This window comes from Chaetodon trifascialis, chromosome 5 (assembly GCF_039877785.1).
Source record: "Chaetodon trifascialis isolate fChaTrf1 chromosome 5, fChaTrf1.hap1, whole genome shotgun sequence".
NCBI lineage: Eukaryota > Metazoa > Chordata > Actinopteri > Chaetodontiformes > Chaetodontidae > Chaetodon > Chaetodon trifascialis.
Genome location: NC_092060.1, coordinates 28,961,307 through 28,981,894, shown reverse-complemented (window position 1 = coordinate 28,981,894; position 20,588 = coordinate 28,961,307). Strand labels below are relative to the sequence as shown.

Below are 20,588 nucleotides of genomic sequence, written 5' to 3'. Positions count from 1 at the left end.
AATCAACATAAGGATAAATGTATTTATGACATCAATATTTTATTATATGTAGTGAATATGAGCAAAATCCCATGAAATAATTAATGTCTTAGGTATTAATAGTACAAACACAGTCTTTTATCATGCATATCTTACAATGTGCAATGCAGACATTTTCATCCCTCTAAAGGCAACAACTTTATTTTCATCCATTTTTGCATATAAACACTAAATATTCCTTTTTATTGTCTGCTTCTTTTCTTTTTCTTGTTATTATTGCTGTCTGTAACAACATCATTTCCCCGGCGTGGCATCAATAAAGTTATCTTATGTCATCGCACATTACATTACAGATGAACAGATCATAGCTTTCAGAGTGGAGGTTATTGAGAATCACAGATTAATGAAAACAGGGTGGAAAATACTCTTTGAGTTTTACTTTGTGCTCAGCGAACAGAAAAATCTTTTCTGTTGCCGTGGTAAACGTGAAATCAGGGGTCAGAGCTGCAGTCGACCCTCTGAGGCTGGCTGGGATTTATTGTGTTGCTCAAGGACACTACGGAAAGATGGAGAGCTGAGCGCGGCCCTCCTGCCAGCCCCCCCCTCTCAGAAATCATCCGGTGTCAGGAAGCGTACACTCCTGCTTCAGCCAAATTAAAGCCACTGCGTTATTTATGAACCTGCCCTCAAGCTGTTTCATTTGTTCTGCAGGTACCGGCTGATATTTATCACTCACATTTCCAATCATAACAAATCATAACACATATATTTATTTCTATATTTATTTATTTTCTGTGATCAATTCCCACAGTCCTCAAATGAAAAACAATCGACTGCTCTGCTGGAGTTCGCTACCCTCTCCGCAATAATTAACTTCTGGGCAGGGTCATTTCCAAAATGTGATGTATGATAATACATTATTGATTAGCAGGCAGAGACAGGTTTTCACCGTAAATAACAGAGTATATTATCAATGCCCGCTCAGCGCCGTAACTCACTCACAGCGACGGCGAATTCCTGGAAATGTTTGGAGCCGCAGTACATTTGTGTAATTGAAGTGGAGCTGGTCAGAAGGCAGATGCGTACATTTGGTTTTGTTGTTGTTGTTGTTCAACAGAAGCTGTTTGGGAGGAGTGTGCAGCGAGTTTTCAAGTTTTCCTCTAATTACAGTTCAAGTGTTTTCTCACAGACAGCGCAGGGAAATGATCGGCTCCAGTTTCTCTGTTTCATCCAGCGAGATCTCAGAGTGAAGCTTTTCCTTTCATCACACATCAATAAAACAAATCCTTTTGGACATAAACTCAGCTGACAACAGCCCAGAGACAAAATATTTGACCTCATCGGCTTCATAAATGTCAAAAAACCTGTTGATTGAAAATGATCAAACTCTGAAAAAGTGAATTTAATGCAAACACAAATTCTCTGGAATAAAATGGAAAGTCCAGCAAACAATTCAGACCAATTCATAATCACAACCATGAAGGTCATAAAGGGAATACAGGGAGGAGACTATTTCCTGACACATTATGTATTCAGAGTCTTTGATGTTTGCAGATGTTATTAAATGTTTTCATTAGTTCAAAATATGAACAATTTAATATGAAACATGCTGAGAAATCATCTCGATCTGCGGCCCGCTGGGACTGAAACTCTGCTGTTTGGGGATCGAAATACAGACTCCAGGTTTCATTTTCAGCCTGGCCCAAACACTCACAGAGCACAGCAGCAGCGTTTGAGGTGCACTTTCATTAATTCACATAATGTGGAAGGTTTTTGTCCTGCTTACGCACTCGTGTGTCTGAGTTTATGCACCTTTTATCAAAGTTTTGACTAAACGGTGGAAAGGTTTTGATGTTATGAAGGAGGAGAAAGATAGTTTAACCTTTAGAGGTGACAACAGGACTGAATTTAAGTCAGTGGAAGGTCACAGGTTCAGCTGCTGCTACAAGAACAAACACTGCATCCATCAGCAGCCCTGTGTTCTGTCCGGCTGACACATGTCCTCCTTTCATTGTGGTTCAAACCGGCTAAAAGTGTACAAGAGTCAGGAACAAGGCTGGATTATCAACCAGGAAGCTGCTCCTGAACTCCACTGCTTCTGCACAGCATGTACATCCAGTGCAGAGCTGGAGTCAGGCGTCCAACTGTTCGCTCAAACTAGATCTCAACCATTGGTTGGAGAACAAGCGTGAGCAGTGGCTTCCCGTCGTCCGGTCATCACAGTGAATATACAACAGGCTTGGTACCTTTGTGCCTGTGGAGACGCTTACATTAAAGACTAAAGCTAAAACATGTGCACACAAGCAGCATTGAGCAGATGGATAAACGCTATACTTCTCAGCTCCATGCTCAGACCTCAGCATGGTATCAGTGCTGCTTGTTTCCCAAACTGCTCTTCATTCTTAACAGGATCCCTTTGTCCTGGTTCACTTTTTGGTACATTTCAGTTTAATTTCTTCATTGATTTTTATGACGAACATGAAGAAAATGTGCACATGAAGAGTCTCGTGAGCCTTCTGCGTGGGGAAGCATTGAACAGCAAAGATCTGAGTTTGCAGCATCGTTAGAGATGTCGGCACCACACAGCCAACAATAAATACAGGCCAAGCCGAACCTCTGCAAACAGAGAGTGAATGTTTACCTGATAATCTTCTCTGCAAACACTTCTGCAAAACTGCTCCTGAATGGACCAAAATGCCTTTAAGAAGCGGGTAGGGTTAGGGTTAGTTTGATTTTTGCCCTGCGAATGTGAAAATCTGACTTTTCAGCTGCGGTGTTGTTGGAGCAGCGGACTGCGTGACGCAGCTCAGCCGTCCGAGTATCAGGCCTTCATTTGCAGCGATGAGCGAGTGTTTGCTGGGCGAGCTAGGCAGCCTATCTGTTAGTGCCAGGGAGGCGAGCAGTCCTTTGCTTTCCTGAGTGTTACTAAATGCCAGGATGAGATCAATTAGGGATTCAGGTCTTCAGAGGCTTTAAGAACATAATGAGGAACACTTAGGACTAATGATCGGAGCCTTCCATTAGCCCACACCACACTCTCTGTTTCGCTTTGCTCGCCGTGTGCATATTAGACACTGGCACAGGACGACTCAGCTGTTTTTTCTTCTCCTCTGCTGCCTCAGCATTGGACACGGGTCTCCAAAGTAGCCACGGCCAGCATTGATCTGAAATAATTAAAGCAAATCCGAACTTTGATCATGGAAACCCAGAAGAACGGGACGCTCGGGGGGAGATTATCAACAAAAGAAGAGCCTTGGACGGCTCTCCGCTATGTCTGCGGTAACGCCGGTCGACTGTGAAACGCTTCAATCCGCAGTGGCTCCATTCCAGTCAATTAAAATGTGTGTGTTTACATATTTAATAGCAATCAAAGTACTGTCAATAACACCCAAGTTGAAAAGCATGTTAGAGAGTTTAACTGCAAAAACGGCGCGTGTGAAAAAGTGATTATGTTGCAGGTACAAAGTGTATTGCTGGACGCATTACGCTGTATAATTGCACATGACGAAATACAGTAAAATCATTTTAAAATACAATAAAACTGTGAAACATTAGATGTTAGGTGAAGAACTCATTAACATTGCCAAAGTGCTTCCTGATTGACACCTAAAGAGATGCAAAGAATTATTTTCTGGATTAATTGGTGAATATTTTGGTCTGTAAAATGAAATAAAATGAAAATTGAGCATCCATCCCAATCACAAGCTGACTGTTTGTCCAAAAGTCAAAGACATTCAAATAATAAATGATACAAAACAAAGAAAGACAGAAAATTTTCCCTCACATTGGGAAAACTCAAAATCGAAATCATTTCATCTCAGAGGTAGAATTTAAGCCCTTATGAGGCCTAAAGGTTGAGATATCGCTGCCTCGGCTGCTCTGATGTTGACCGTTTGCCCACAGGTCTGAATCACTGGCGTGCGCCTTTAAGATGTCTGGATTTCTCCCAAATTAAATTGCTCACTGTGGCACAGAAACGTCTTTCACTTTATGTCTTCATCATCTCTCAGAAAGTAAAGCCTGTGGTTTATATTCCAAAAGCATCCTCTTATACACTCACACACTGCTCAGTGGACCTGTGTTGTGTGTTAAATATTACAGACACCTGCGAGGACAAGTCCAAATGTCTCCGGTGAAACAGGCGTACTGGTTCGTTCCGTCTGCTGTTCCTTTGTTGATGGCAGCTGCTGGAGCTGGACGAGCCACACACTCAGCATTATGAGGATTTTATCGGAAAAGACATTTCCTGGGTGGTCCCAGCTGGAGAGATTGTCTCTTTCAGTGAGCAGTGCAGTGAAATAACAGACAGAAGACAGTGCAGGACGCCTCTTTCACTCCGCGTGACGCGTAATGCTTCACGCTGTCGTTGTTGGTGCTCTGGACTGTTTTGGACCTGAAACGTCCACAGATATTAACACTCACTGCGGGGGCTTCAGCTCCTTTCTTGCTGCGTCAGAGCTGATCCAGAGTCAGTCAGAGTGGGAGGTGGAATATGCTGTTAATTGGTTTATTTGTGGAAACGGAGCCAGCCATGTTTACAATGTGAACTGTTTGGAAAAACACTGAAGCAGGTGGGCTTTTAAAAGCACCAAATGCAAATGGAGCGGACACCTGGCAGACGTTTGGCCCTGTGACCTGATGAATATGTATTTTGTGGAGAAAACAGAGGTGGATATTCCTCAAATGTAACTTTCCTTTTAGCCTTTTTCCTTTTTGGATGACGTGTTAAACTGGCTCAGACGTGACAGAAGAGGCAGCAAGTTCAAGGCCACCAGGATCAAAACTGGAAGCTTGTGTTTGGCTGGTTCAGATTCAAACTGTCCAATTACAACGCAGCCAGGGCTTATAAACAAAAGTCTCATGACTTTCAACCTGCTCGCTGAAGTCATCCGGCCCTCAGCTCTCAGTTCTGTCCTCAACAGGCTCAATAATCCAAATGAACCTTGACTTTTGAAGCAGCTCCAGTTTGAGACAGGGAGGCACTGACCTCTTGTTTGGGTAGTTTGTGTTATTGTTGATCGAACAGCATTGTGAAAGAAGACTCATGGAGATATGTTGCACGGCCTCAGTCAGATCGAAGACAGGTAGAGGACGATGATGAAGTCTTCGAAGATGCATCGTGTTTGATTCATGAAAGGGCGTTGTTAGCTTAAAACCAGCGTGAGGAACATTTGCCTCGATAGCTGTGGTCTGACCACACTGTTAGCATCTTAGAGTCCTACTGGGGGGGGGCAGGGTTACACAAACTGAGACGAATCAGGGAACAAAAGCCCTCCTGGACACAGAGTACTTTAACTGCAGGTCCCTTGGTAGAAGACAAAGAGTGTGGATGCTGCAGTCCCCCCTCTGTGGATCATCCATTGATTCATTTAACCTTTGTATATTCAGGGATTGTCGATGCTGTGGGGAGCTGCTCAGCGCAGCCACAGTCAATAGTTCCACAAAAAGGACACTGTTTCCTTGATGCCTTTTTCTCTGTCTCAAAACACATCAGAGGTGTAGTGTGCAGTCTGGATGGGAACTTTGAGGGCAAGGCCAGGGGCCAACATGGGGTTCAGCAGCAAGGCGGGGGGTACAGTTAAAGGTCTGAAGGCTACGAGTAGAAGCTGAACCCCCCCCTAAATTTCACAGTGTCATCCAGCCCAAAGCGTTGTCTCAGGCTACGCGTCCGGGGGAAATGATCTTTGTGTCGAGGACACGCTGCTGTAATCCCGCTCTGTGACTAATCTGATTGCGCCGTCATCAGCCCAGCAGTGTGTTTGTTCAATGCTAATTTGAAAGCCAATTCTCATGGGTCTTATGCTTTATTGTATCATCTCGGCGGGAAGCGCTGTGCCCAAACAACAGAAATTTGTTTTTTTTTTGCGAGAGCTTGATCCTATCACACTCCCACTTGTCGTCGTCATAAAGAGGATTAAGCTCGGATTCGTCACGTCGCGGCGGGAATTATCGGTGCCGAGATAATCTCTGATCCACCTAATTTGCTGTCGCAGAGAAAAGAATTGGATGAAGTGCGACGGGCCTCAAAAACCCGATGTCTTCGCATTGATCGGCATAAACTCTGAGAGTGTGAGCTGTGCAGTTTTGGGAGGCGCCATCAGAGGTCCATTATCTGATTATCGATGCCTTAGAGATGGTGTGTTTCTCCAGGTTGTCCACACTGATTCTCCAGGGACACCTGAGGCTGTTATGCTCTGATAAGCCATTGACCACCATCATCATCAATCGACTTCACCGGCTATCATCAGTCACTCGTGTGACCTCGAGAGCCCGTCAACAAGAAAGCGGTCAGTGTTTAAACAAGCAATTATCACAAGAAGGTAAATACTTGTGTGCTTGATTTCATTCAGTGGTCACAGTTACCTCAGATCATTTCCACAGTTAACACAATCATACTCTGCGTGATTTTAATAAATGTAATTTAGTTAAAAGGCTGTTTCAGAGCTGCTCTGTGGACAAGAATCCATGGCAGCGGTGGGTGTGCTGACGCTGTGTTCAAACTGAGATATTTCCTGTAAATCCCTGCAAAATAAGCCAAAAACGACTGTCTCAGACATACCCAAAGTAAATTGAAAGCCATTTGGAGTACATGTATATTTTGGTCTCTATTGAAATGTAACACTCACACACTGAAGTAGAAGATTTTTTATTTCCACCGGAAAATTGTTTTGCAGATAGATGCCTGCAGATGTCTATATCTGGGCCTTATTAGCTGGAAAACACACTGGGACGACAGCGTGAAGCCTTACACGAGTCCACGTTCAGTAAAAACTCAGGAAATTAATGTCAGACGTGTTTCTCTAACAGTATGTTGAGGTATTCTTCAAAAAAAAAACCATTTGCTATTTTTATTGCGATAAATATCTATATTTAGAATCTATATTTAGGCAATCTATACTTATATTTAAGTTATATATCTTTATATTGAGGCCATTTACTGTTTTTATCTTTCCAAACTCTGTGTAATGTCCTTATTTGCACTGAATTCATTGATTTGGCTGTAAATGACTCGGTGAAGCACGTCTTCATTGTCAGAATTTCATTGGCTGTACAAACTGCCAGTCATCTGCACAATCGGCTGCAATTGGCTCAATCTTCAGGTGAAAGAAGGGACCGAGGCACTTCCTGTCAATGTGGACTCTCATTGGCTCTTGTTGGCTGTGGCAAAGACATGGAAGAACCTAATTGGTCGTGTGAGGTGTCAATCAAAAGGACAGTGTCTAGCGGCCATTTTGAGATCAACATGTCACCTGTGCACTTGTGCTTACCTGAGCAACAACGGAGAAAACATGTTTCTGTGGATTCTAAGAGTTTTGGACTAAATGTTTTACTGCATTCGTCGAGACTTTAGTTGTTATCGATCGATGGATCAGTGAGACGCCACCAGTGAGTTTCCTCAGTCTTATAACCGTTTGTTTGTTTGTTGTTTGTTTGTTTGTTTGTTTGTTGTTGATTGTACCTGCTGTTGTGACTGTATCTCGAAATGTTTGCATCAAACCAAACACAAGAACCTCAGCTTTCCAGCGATGTATGGCACTAGCACAAACGTAATCTGAGCGTTTGTGCAGACGAGCGGAGGCTGAACGCTGCGATGGCGGCGAATGAGCCGCCTGAGAGGTGACGATAACCTCAGTGTGAAAGTCCTGCAGAGTCTCTGAGGATGGAGATCTCACGCTTTCTGCTCAGACACAGTGTGGAAAATTAACTTTAAAACCACCAAATTCATCACAGATCAGTGTTTTCTCTCAGCATTGATAACATTGAGTTTTGAGTGTAGGTGTAACTGAGGGTTGTCCAAAGTGGTGCCTGCTGGGCCTAAAGCCTGAAATTTGGCTCAGAAGATGGTGACAGAGCTACGATATTCATGAGAAATATGATTTCGTTATGTAAGCACATATACAGCAAATTGCTTTTAAAACAAATCAGCACTGATTTGTTAACTTTTACGTCAGAAAATTTTCATTTTTTGAGACATTTTGTGATTTCTGGTTGTGACTGAACTGTGCTGCTTTGCATCTCCATTCAGTCCAATCAGCTGCAGGCTAATACAGTAACTCATGAGTCACTCATGATGTAAAACAAGTCCAATATAAACCATAAATACGTCCAACGTGTGTGGAAAAAGGACAGAGTTTGACTTTTTGTCACTGCGTTCTGTTCACACTTAGTTTTTCATTCTGTTCTCGGTGTCAAACAGCAGATCGTGTCATATGTGAGGGCAAAAAATAATAAAAGGCTTTTCCTTTCGAGCAGCGGTGGCCAGCAGACGTGTGACCTTCTGTCACCATAACAAGGACAACAGTCTGCTGACCACACAGGAGCCTCCACAAAACGTACCGCAGTCATAAAAATGATGGAAGGTCTTCAGTTAATTAATACTGAGCTGTTCTATACGTCACAGTAGTGATTACATGCATCTGAACGCAGCACATATAGTGTCAGTATTTATTTTTTTGTCTTTATTAAGTCATTATTGGTCTCTGTAGATATTATAATAACTAAAATCTGACGTGTGAGTCAAATCAAACGATCTGATTGGAGGACGGAGGTGTGAGCGATCGCAGTTTAACCCTGTTTTGCTGTTCAGCGGCTCGGTTTGTCGTGATGATGACAGAAAGAGAAAGAGGCAGCGATGACGCGCAGTCAGACAGGAAGTAAGGACGAGAACTGAATCATCTCTCCGCTCAAAGAACACGTTTCTCATGAGTCACTGTTTATATTTTCCTCTTCCGTCTGACGTGACTCCTCCAGCATCACTGACGTGTGACCTGCAGCCTTCATGTTTGACGCTGGGCTGGTCTGTTTTCTCTTCTGAATTAAGAGATGAGTTTGTATTTTAAACTCTGACCTGTCCCGAGTCCTCGCCTGGACTTTAGGGAGCGCCGTCATCTCGGGTCTGATGTGACGTCTCTGCCACCTCTGGCTCGACTGTGCTGAGACGTTGAGGTGTGACAAACGCTGTCTCTGTGCAGTGGCATTTCAGAAATTACCCACTTCCCAAATGGGAGGTCTGCGACTAAAGGTCAAAGTTTCAGACTTTGAAAGGCCACAAATGTTAGAATACGTCGGCGGATCTCGGTCCTGATTGGCCTGAAGCGAGCCTCTGTCGGCGTGTTTAGGTGGACCGCGTTTGTCGGTTTTCCAGTGGACTCAGACTGAATCACGAGGCCGCAGACTGAGTCAAAATCCCTCATACAGTGCAAGACGATTCGTCATTCAGTCCCTCAAATCGCGTCTGTCCCCTCCCTGTGATGTCCTGTGTTTCTAGCCTGAATGTAGACCTTCTTCTGCGTGTGTTTCTTAATGTTGATGCATTAGCAACAACGAAACGGCGAGAGCAAACAAGCTAACGTGCAACCATCACATCACATTCATCAAAGTCACGTCCACTGTGGTTTTATGATCTCATGATCAATGATGAGCCCTCTGAAATGTTTCAGTCTCATCATCAACATCATCAGTCATGACAGTTATAATGTAATTATGTGAGTTATGATTTATGATCATTACAACATCATCAGCATCACCGCCATCATTTTACAGCAGAGAGAGGGAGAGAGCACGGCCTCATCTGTCAGCTGTGGCCACAGCGTGAGGCATCATTTACTCACTTAAGACAAAATTATAATTACGGGCGTTTAAACAGCATGTGAGCTTGATATGAAGAAGAAATATCATGTTCAAAATGTTCATGTTTTCAGCTTTTTCCCCAAAAACGACTGACTGAAAAACAAGTTAATGCATTCATGTCTGCATCCAAAACATTCTACTGATAATATTAATGTTTAGTTGTTGTTTAGTGTTTAATGTTTAGTTGTTATATCTGGAGTTAGCTGACCGCTCCTGGCTTCAAAATCTAACCACTGCTGCTGTGAAGAGGGCCTACAGAGAAGCTGAGCACCTCCAGCAAACCTGCTGTTTTTCCCACCACCAGGCCAATATTTACACCCCTTTCAGCTCCACTTTGGTCTCCGCCCACCCCTGAGAAAAGCTTAGCAGCTAAAATATCAAGATGTTCTTCCAGCATTTAGCTCGTTGGCCTTCGTCAGTGTCTCCATCGTCATTCCCGGGACGTAAATCATGACAGCGTTATTTATGTTATTTAATAACTTGTTTTCAGCGCCACCGTCAGTGTGATGATTTATGACATCATCAGCGTCGTCACCGTTTAACGCCGCGCACAGACAGAGACTGCATGGCTGGTCCATCATTGGTCGCTGCCTCCCCTCTGGTGTGTGTGTGTGTGTGTGTGTGTGTGCGTGTGTGTGTGAGTGAAGAGGAGGTCATGTGACACTGGAGGCAGCTTGGCCAATGACCTGACAGGCAGGGTGACCCGAGCGGCTGGTAGCAGTGTGGACGGAGACAGCAGCCAAACTTCATTTATTGTCCTGCTCCTCCTCCTCCTCCTCTTCCTCTTCCCCCTCTCTCTCTCTCTCTCACACACACACACAGACACACAGACACACACGCACAGACAATCACACACCCACACCATCCTCCTTCACCCTCCTTCCTCTGTCTCCTCGGTGCCCTGCACGATTTGTTTTCCAATGTTTTTCACTGATGAGGGCGAGTTGCTTGGAAGGTCGGTGTGCATGTGTGTGTGCACGTGTGTGTGTATGCATATGTGTGTGTTCATGTGTGTGTATGTGGGAGGTTTTGCAGCAGCAGGAGAGTGTGTATTTCTGCAGCTTTCTACACAAGTTGCACCCACGTGTGTGTGTGCTTTTCCACGCATCATGAGACGAGACCTAACAAGCCATTTGTCCCGTTTTATTTTGTTTTCTGATCACGGCCGCTCCATAATTCCCATTTTCACCCGGCGGACTGCGATTCTGATCAGCAGTTTCCTGATAAAGCGACAGCGCTGACTGCATTATGTGTTTATGAATTGCTAATGGTGCTATTTATCATGGCGTGCGTCACGATTTACCATATTGAAAGCCACGCTTAGCGGTTTTACATTTAGAAGGTGAAAATTTAAGCGCGATCGACTGTATCATCTGTCATTTTAATTTATGAGAGATTAATGCGGCCATCTCTCTGCGTGCTCTCACAGGCGTCTGTGGAACATGTTTTAGTCTTTAAACGGGGGTCAGCACAGGTCAGATCCTGGTTTTGGTCACTCAGTGGACTTTCTGATCCTCCACGATTCTGAAAACTTGAGTTAAGAAAGAGGAAAAGTCAGACGGAGTTCATGTTGTTCCACTCGGATCAAACTTCTGTCTGTTTTCAATCATTGATACGTTGCGCTGAGCAGCGAGGAGGAAGTCCTGATGGCTCAGACTAACTGCTGCTTCATTGGACGTCTGAGTGCTGCAAAGTGAAAATGTTCCAGCACCAGAATGAATTATTCCTCATAAACACAGTCCATAACTTCTCATCACTCTGGAAAAGTTTGGCTCAGCCAGAGCCAAAATAAAACATGCATGTCAGGAAAAGTTCCCATTAGGCTCAGAATAAAAATTTCATACATATTTATGCATTTTTATGAGTCATGTTTAGGCTCGAATGTTCAAAGAGGATTCTGATCAGCAAAGTGAATGACTAGCACGTCTTTGCCAGCTGAATTTAAAATAAGTTGTTTTCAGTCCCTCTGCTTCTTTCCATCCTTTAATCTGCATAATTCACTGTCATATTAATTGAATGTTTGACTTCTAACTCTTCTTTCCCCCGAAATCCCTCCTCGGTTTCTTTAAATTTGCACAAATCTTTTTTCCAAACTGCTAGAATCAAATCCTCCGGCTACGTGCCCCAATTCTGAATCTGTGATATTTAAATTAAGGAAAATACTGATAGTGGGTAGTTTTGTGGCTGCGCCCTCACATAAACCTGCATAAATAATGACCAAGACGTCTTCCTGGAAATTCATCCTAACATGTTTGACATCACTCACGTGAGTCCGGCAGAGTTTAAATAAGTCAACAGAAGTGGAATAATGTGAAATTCTGCAGATGCAGATAAGATGGTATAATGTGAAAAAATAAATAAATAAATAAATAAATAAATGATCCCATTGAACTGCTTTTCTTTTTAAAATTAGTTCCAGTCGACAAAACAGTTGTTGCGTAATGTTGATTTTTAATGTAGAAAAGAGGAAACCTGACTCCACCACCTCTTACATAGTATATTTAATGATCACTGGCATTAATTGTGGGAGTAACAGTGACTGTAAAAGGCCACAAAGTTCTCGCTGTGTCTTGTTGGTTAAACAACTCCTGGTGAAGCTGTGGTCGGATGAAATGGGTCAGTCCAGCAGCTTATTTATAGCCCGCGTCGCGCTGCTGTCCGTGCTCTTTCTCCGGGCGCAGCGGGAAATGATGCAATCAAATACAAACTGCACTACAAGTGGCTGCTAATGCTGCTGCACTGTAAGGCCACGGGTCAGCTCAGTCCTCGCTCAGAATGAAGTCACTGTCAGTTCACTTCAAGCAGCACAGCGTTTCACTTCAGATCCCGAGACCTGCCTCTTCAAACTGTTCGCATGGCTTATAGCACAGTGATAATCACTGTTTCACCTGGATGAATGAGTGAGTCATAACAAAATCAGCCTGAATGTTAGAAATGAAGAGCGGAGAGAGATTGTCAGTCTGTGTTGTGCTTCTATCTTTGTGAGGACCTATTTAGGCTTTAGACCTTGACTTTGAGGACTTTTTGGATGTTTTTAGAAAATCAGGACAATTTTGAAAGTCGGGACAATTAAAGGAAGTTTTCACAAAGTGACGAAGCCTTTTGAAATTTAGGTTATTTATGGGAAAGTTTTTACTGATTAGACATTACACATTCACACACAGTGGCTTCATATTAAAGCTGTGGATGCACTCACATGATAATAAACACAATCAATACTGAATTCTTTAAATCCCTGGACTCCCTGTGCAATGAACCGTATTGAATATTGATCTGACACTGACGTTCACTGTATACAACAATGCAGCGTACATGTGCGTCCATCCTGATTCTGGTGGTAACATGGGAGCCAATTAGAGAGCCTTCATCGTTCTTGTATTCACATGTATGTCAGATATTCTTTTAGCTTTTTTCTGTGGCAGTAATTCTCTCATCCACAAGCTGTTTGGACAACAGTCCATCACCTCTGTTCAAGGTGTGTGTTCATGTGTGTGGATCGTTATTGACTGTTAGCGCTGCAGTATTTGTATGTCTGTGGGCTAAAGGCCACACTGGGGATTTGACATTATGCACAGAGCATCTAATGAGCATGATGGCCTTAATAAGGTAAAGAAGTAAACGGTGCAAATACCACGAGCTTATTGTAAAATCAATGTGGCACTCTGCAGGACTCAGAGCTGTCAGTGAATCAGAGCATTGGTTTGAATAACCAGTGAAGGAAACTCCAGCCAGCATGGACTGTTAAAGCTGACCTTTAATTATTCAGTTTTAATGAAATTAAATAAAAGAAAATGAAATTAAATGAAGATAATCTACGTTGAAGCCCAGGTGCAGGAGTAACCTCCAGGATTCATTTTCTCAGTGTTCATCTTAGTGAGAATTGATAGAAAAATTTCAGGATTTCAGACATATTTCTGTTGCATTTAAATGAGTCATCTCATGATAACTTAGAACTTGTCTTTTTTTAATCTTTTTTAGTTTGGAAAACTTATTTTTCTACCACAGCGAGCTTTGAGTTGCGCTGATTTTGTCACCTCGTTGTTTGTTCCATGGCATAAAAAATGTATTTTTCGTAACCATCCCAGCTTACTGTTACATCACAGTATTGAAAATATGAAATCAAATTAAAGCGGAAATGTGCTCTTGAAAAAAACATTTAGATCATTCTGACTTCTGCATGATGTGAATACCGGAAGTTAAAGAAGTCGACAGGATTTTAGTTCGTCGGTGGTCCCACACCTCTGTTCCCGCTTAGGTTCCTGCCTCAGCGGCTGTCAGATCATGAGCTGCAGTATTTTATCCTCAGGTTAAAGGAAACAGTGTCCCGAAGCCTCCAAAACAAACATCGTCTTCCTCCGGTCTCACCAGCTCCGCACTGATTCCCACATGACTCATATGAACACAACAAATCAGCAAACGACCTACTTAACTTTCAGGTTCACTCCCTCAAACTGTGAGGTGACACTTCTGCTCTGTACAGCCATCGTCCCATCGTAACTTGTATTTCCATGTTCTGCAGGGATGGGACATGAAACATTAAGGATCGGTGTTCAGTGTGAAGCAGTGATTGGTTAGAGAGAGAAAGGTGGTTTGATAAGACGGGACAGTTGAGTGAAACTGTGCAGCAACAGGCCACCAATGAAATGTGATTTCCAAGACTTCAGGTGTTTGTTTCCTGACATCTTTAATGTAAATCAAGATTGTTTTGAGCCATTTAAGCGAAGGACCAACGCAGCAGTTTTGTCCAGAGAGCACATTTATACCATCCATCTGTTGTCAGGCGACTGTGACCTTTAACCTTTGGCCCTTTTCTCTCCTGGGTGCTTGTAACGCTGCAGATGATAAACTGTTTTGGATGCAAAACTCAGCAGTCTCACAAAAGTTCAGATCGCAGCACTGCAGACATCACTCTCTTTCTCTCTTTGCATCTTTCTCTAATCACATTTACCTCTCTGTCTTCCAGCTTGGCAGCGTCGAAAGAAGCTGCAGCGAGGAAAGCTGCCTCCCCGATGCCGCCCTCCGAGTTCCTGGACAAACTCATGGGCAAAGTTTCGGGTTACGACGCCAGAATTCGACCGAATTTTAAAGGTAGGAGCTGCCACCAAGACTCAGTCGGATAAGACAGGAATGTAGCCAAAGAATATCCCAAGAAATCCTGGTAATGTGTCTCTGCATTTCATCACCTTCTCTAAATACCTTTTCAAGAGTTTAGCCGAGGTTATCGCCCAGAAAGGTTTGTATCCATTTGTTTTATCAAAGAGAAGAGAAGAAAAGTCGATTAACACGTGTGTTACTAAAATTCTGTTGCTTTGTGTTTAATCATCTCATTGTTTTTTGTTGTTCTCAATTTGTCGATCTCTTTCATTTGCCTTTTGCAGTGTGGAACAAAGGTAATTCTGCCCATTGCTCAACATGCTGACGACAGAATTAGGCCATAAGTGTTTGACCCAGAAACCTTTTTTGGTTTTTCTTCAACAAAAAAACAAAAAGGCGCATTTAGCCCCAATCAGAAAGTTCCCATTAAGATATTTTAGGATCTCTAGTTATCGTGGTGCTAGTTGGCTACATTCCTTGGTGTCCACACAATATCCTGAGTGCTTGTTTTGGTGGTCAAGGTAATGTGCCTCTCTCCCACAAGCGTGCTGCTAAATTTGATTTCATGATGATGATGATGTTGGTGATGATGATATTACAATATTTAGTAACCTCTCCCTGAATGGAAGCACCCATAAAGACACATGTCAGAGGTTTCTATATTAAACTTCCTCACATTAGGAGCACAGTCTGGACATTAATAAGTTTGTATGACATTAGAAAACTGGGGCAACCCTGCATATTCATTCACGCCTATGAATAATACAACAAGTTTAAAATAATCATGCAGCATCGTACCAAAATGATTTTGAAGCAATTGGAAAGTGGGGAAATCTCAAGGAAACAAAACGTGGGATTGGCCTGAGCTTCACTTTGTGAACGTGAATTGATGTCACTGATGTTACTTTTGAGCCTTGTTGCATGTTAAACACTGACACATCTTAGTTTCCAGAATGGATGTGAGTAATTTCTATTGCCGTATTTTTAATTCGTCAGGTCATTTGTGTGTTCTGAGTGTACAAAACATTAGCAGCCCTGTGATATTCCACCTTCCTCTGTGCTCTCGTCTTCAAATTAAAAACTGATAACTTGACAAGCTTCCTGACGCCTTTCGATCTGAGCAGTAAAGCTGATTCTGCTGTTGCAGTCACTTGAAGTTGCTCTTGGGATGGACTTTGGTTCAATCAGCAGGGAGTGGTACATGTTTTTTCCCTCCAAGTTTTATTAAAATCAGAGCAGTGGTATCTGTGAGCTCAAATTCAAACCCAGAATTGCAGATGAGGTCAATATTTTCCAAATTGTGACCTTTGGATTGGCAAATTTTCTTCACTATCAACAATCCTAGGTGCATTTTTTGTAGTGTTTTCTTATTCGGATGTAATAATTTCATACACTGCTGGTCTGATTTTGGCTAAACCAAACAGAGGGTCAGAGGTCGCAGAGGCCTGACGGCGTCCCTGTGAACTGATGAAACCTGGAGGGATGATGTACTGTATCTTGTTACTGATTGGCTGTTGCATCTCCTCTTCATCTTTACAGTAGATTTTTCCGGTGAAATCTGCGGGTGTCCTAATATTTTGTACACTGAACACACAGGGAGACAGACTGCGAGAATGTGCAGCAGTGAACCACAGCTTATGTTTATGAATGCTGCCATGGAGCTTTTTTTTTCTTTTTTTGCTGAGCCCATAATGGCATAACCCATTATATGATGATCTTTGTAAGAGGGATATCTCAGCTCATGCGAGATAGAACTGGGAGGGGCTTTTCCGTGACTAAGTGTGTATTATTAAACCTGCCGCGGCTGCAAAACAGCTGAAACTGCTCGTCCTTCCTGACCCGCCAAGAATTTGTTGGGGTGTTTTGTGAGGCATCGGCGTGAGTCAATTCTGGAGACCATTTCTGTTTTTTTTAATTTGATTTCTCCTCAGCTCTGGTTGGCAACAATCCAGCGTGATTTACTGCGACTAGTGCTGCATTGACCTTTAGAAATCAGGATTTAAACAGGCCGGCATGACAGTTATTTGAATTTATGGCTTTTATGTTTTTTCCGTTCTTCTAATGTGATGTAATAAAAAAGTTAAATGTAGATGAAAGTACTCTCTGGCAGTGTGTTAGTCATGAATATAATGATAACAATCCTCCAGCTGACGTCACAGAGCTTTCAAAATTCATCAGAAAGAAAATGAGTCTAAAAATAATTAATGCTCTCAAACAGGTATGATATTTTCTTTTACTTTTGTCCGTTGGTTTAATGTGTACCAAAGCAATCTGTGATGAAGATGCACATGCTCAGGAGGATGAGCACATCTTTTATGTAATCTGCTGAGCTAATTGTGTCAGGGGCCATTGTTAGCAGACGGGACCCGATGTGAATTTCCAGACTCTGTCATGGCTGTCAGGTCGACAGAGCGGCGTAGCGTGAGCTCTGCAACTGGCTCATTCATACGGTTTCTCTTTTTTTGTGTGTGTGTGTCCCCTACCAGCTAACTACGCCACTGCATTAATCACATTCATGAAATAAACAGCTTGACAGCTCTGCTTCTTAATAAGCTCTGGGGGGAAAAGGAACAATGAAGTGTTCATGTTGGGCAGGGGGGAGGCAAAATGGAGGACTGCACTTGTGCAACAGTTTTCAAATGTTTATCAGTCAGCCGATATAGTAACAGCTACTGGACTGTGGGACAACTTTTAGAGTTTAATTTACTGTTGAATTGCAGAATTTTAGGTCTATCTGCTGTGTAATTAGTAAAAACCTCTATGCCCTGTTTGAGAGGCCTAGTCTGGTATAAGAATAATGATAAAATATCAATAATAATAATAGATTAGGTATTGGACAACAGAAAATGAAATACCATGTTAGAACAGTTCTAGAACACCGAAAGACTTGAAACGTGTCTGAACTGTAGATTTCTTGGAGCGCAGTCCGAGAGGTTCACAATGACAGTTTGATGTCACAGCGTTTGCTCAGAATCATTATTCACTCTTTTTAATTCACATTTGACACATCAGAAATAACGGTGGCGCCAGTAGTTAGCTTGCAATGTAGCTTGCTAGTGAGCAAGGTAACTCGCTAGCAAGCAACCTTTTTATCTAGCAGTTGAACCAACTAGCTTACAAACTATCTAGCTAATGAACTAGCAAACTTAGCAGCTGGAGAACAATGTCAACCTGCTTGCTGATGATTTCCAAGTCAACTCACATGCACATAAGTCAGAAGATGCTCATTGGCTCTGACCCAGCTTCGACCTGCTTTCTTGCAACCGCTGTGTTGTAGGCTAGCCCGTCAGAGTTGATGGATGTCATGAACTACATGTAGCCTACTCAAGGAAAAGACCAGCTCTCACTTTCACTCAGCTCTCACTCGTCAGCCCTACTTTGTAAATACTGGGCCGTGAACGTGTTTGCTAGTCGCCAATCTCATTAGCTAGTAAGTTTGCCAGCTAGCTTGTCCACTTGCAAGTTATTAGCTAAAGCGTGTGTGGGGGCCGCCATTCTTTCTGAATTGAACAAGAGATGAAAATGATGTGTCCGTATGCTGCGCTGAGGGGTTTGGAACAAATCATGTGATGTCAAACAGCCTTCATGAACCTCCACCATAAGCTTTGATCACATATAAGAAAATAAAAATGGGCCGAAAACACAGGAAACCTGATTGTAGAACTCCCTCTTGAATGTCGGCATGTTTAGGCCTGCAGACAGTTCAGGATAGTGGAAAGGGGAATGTTTTAACTTCAGCATAGCTAGTTGTTGCTAAATGCAAGATGATTTCTCTTCTCTTCCACCTCCACAGTTCACACACACACCTCATCAAATCAGCGCCGGCCCTGCTAATTTTGCCGTGCAGCCACAGGGATGGAGGGCGGGGAGGGAAACAGGAGAGGGAAGAGATTTGCCGGAAGCTACGAATGTGCCAGCATGAGAGGAAATTACACTGATCATGACCGGGGGTCCACTGTGTGGGCAAAAAGCTTCCGATTGATTTAGCAGGTCCTTCCATCGGTGAGAGAAGAGGGCAAACACTCCTGACACATTCGGGACGAGCCATTTATAATCCATGACTTCATTCACTCTTTCATTCCCTCTTCCTGCTTGCATTCGTCGACTCCTCTCTTCCATCCCTCGTTCACTGATTCATTCATGTTTTGATTCCTTCCCTGCTCTTTTTTTTGTTTGTTTTGTCCCTTTTTTCTGTACCCTGCATATTCTTATCCTTTTCGTCCTTCACTAATCAGTTCATTTTCTTTCAGCATTTGCTTTTTACCTTTGCTTTCTATCCCATAAATCTTTCTTCCATCATTTACCAGCGTATTCCTCTTTTTTTCTTACTGTAATCAAGTCATTTTTGAGTTGTGTCCTTCCCTTAAATGTAGTCGATGCATTCATTTGTTCCTGCCTTCTGCCTTTTCTATCAACTTTGCATCTCACATTTCTCCTTTTTGCCCTGCCGTCCTTCCTTCATCCCTTCCTGAGTGTTTTTTATTGTCTAGTCTTTTCCATTTTCCTTTTGCATGGATGAAAGACAAGGTCATTAGTGCAGTGATCAGCCCATTCATCTTCTCCCCTCCCCTCTCCTTTGACTTTCCTCGGGCCGCCTCTGTATTCCAGCCTTGTTTACTGATCCCACTGATTTGTGAGACAAATTGGACTTTGACTCAGTTGACCAGCCATGCAGGCGGCAGTGGAGCTCATAGAGGAAGAAGAGTTCCTCAACAGTGAGGACGGGGAGATGCAGTAGCACACAACAGCAGGCCGTTCTGATCAGCTAGCCCCTCGTAATGAATGGCCACATGGTGCTGCAGAGATAAATTAGTGTGTGAGCATGAGAGAGAGAGATAAGACTTACAGAGCGAGCCAGCGAGGGAAAGGTGTGTTTGTGTGTGTGTTTGCACATGCTGTAAGAGTGTTTGTGTGATTCCTCTTGCGCGTGTGTGTGCACTTGATGAATGGTACAGGCTACAGCTGCAACTCCCCTCTCCCTCTCCGCCATAACCTTGTCCGTCCTCATCACTCAAGCCGAGCGGCAACGAGGACGACGACCGCGAGCAAGTTTCTGAACGAGCCAGCTATCTACTGCCGCCGCCCCTCCCTCACCACCTCTGTCCCCCCCCCCCCCCACGAGACAGGAATCAGTGCCTGGAAAGACCCTGAACGCGTCCAGTGGTTGTGCGGGTCTACTTCAGCAGGTTTTCTTCTTCAGCTCTCTGGAACATCCACTGTAGCTGCCTTAGCTGGGGTTTGCTTCTTCAGATACGATCCTTTATTTCATGCTGCTCCCACGGTTGGTTTGGCAAAGCTCCCTCCTTCTCTCTGCTCTTAAACCCCAGTGATGATCAGTGTAAAAAATCCTCTGCTGAGAATCCACCACTGTGTCACTTTGGCTCTGAGCTGAATGACACCCTCTTTCTGGTCTGAAGTAGTGGACATGAGTAAATATACGAAGAACGGCAGTATATTTACATGTTTGGCTTCCTCCTGTCTCCCCCTCCTCTCTTTTCCTCTTTCTTTTCTCCAAAGCTGGAGTACTTGTTACTACACAATGCTATACTATACTATTCTATGCTGCACTTGTGTTGTACTGCACCCTCCCTGTTCCCCTCTGCACCTCCTTTTCTCCTTGATCATGCCGAGGTGGGACTGTAGTTATTAGCTGTCGGAGCTTGACGTTCATTTGGTGTTATCAGCACTTGTTTAATGGCTACTTAATGGGATTAATGGGCATAAGGTAATGAGCGTGGGATGGAGGAATGGCTGTGGGGAAAGAACGGATGGGTCGGGGAGGGGGAGGGTATTCGAGGGAGAGGTGAAGCAAGGGAGGGAAGGAAGGTAGCCTTGCAAATGGCTAACCGACTTGGATTGCTTACGACACCAGAACTGCAGATAGT

At 43.4% G+C, this 20,588-nt stretch overlaps 1 protein-coding gene across 2 annotated transcripts in view; it reads left to right on the top strand.

The window, feature by feature from the left end:
* The window catches only part of glra1 (glycine receptor, alpha 1), a 97,340-nt gene that overhangs the window by 8,670 nt on the left and 68,082 nt on the right, over positions 1 to 20,588 (top strand). Inside the window, exons 2-3 of one of the 2 annotated variants that reach the window (XM_070961932.1) lie at positions 14,573 to 14,697; positions 14,988 to 14,999. In XM_070961932.1, the coding sequence (XP_070818033.1) occupies positions 14,573 to 14,697; positions 14,988 to 14,999 (137 nt within the window). The remainder of the gene's footprint in view (positions 1 to 14,572; positions 14,698 to 14,987; positions 15,000 to 20,588) is intronic. The other variant, XM_070961929.1, reaches the window with a different exon arrangement.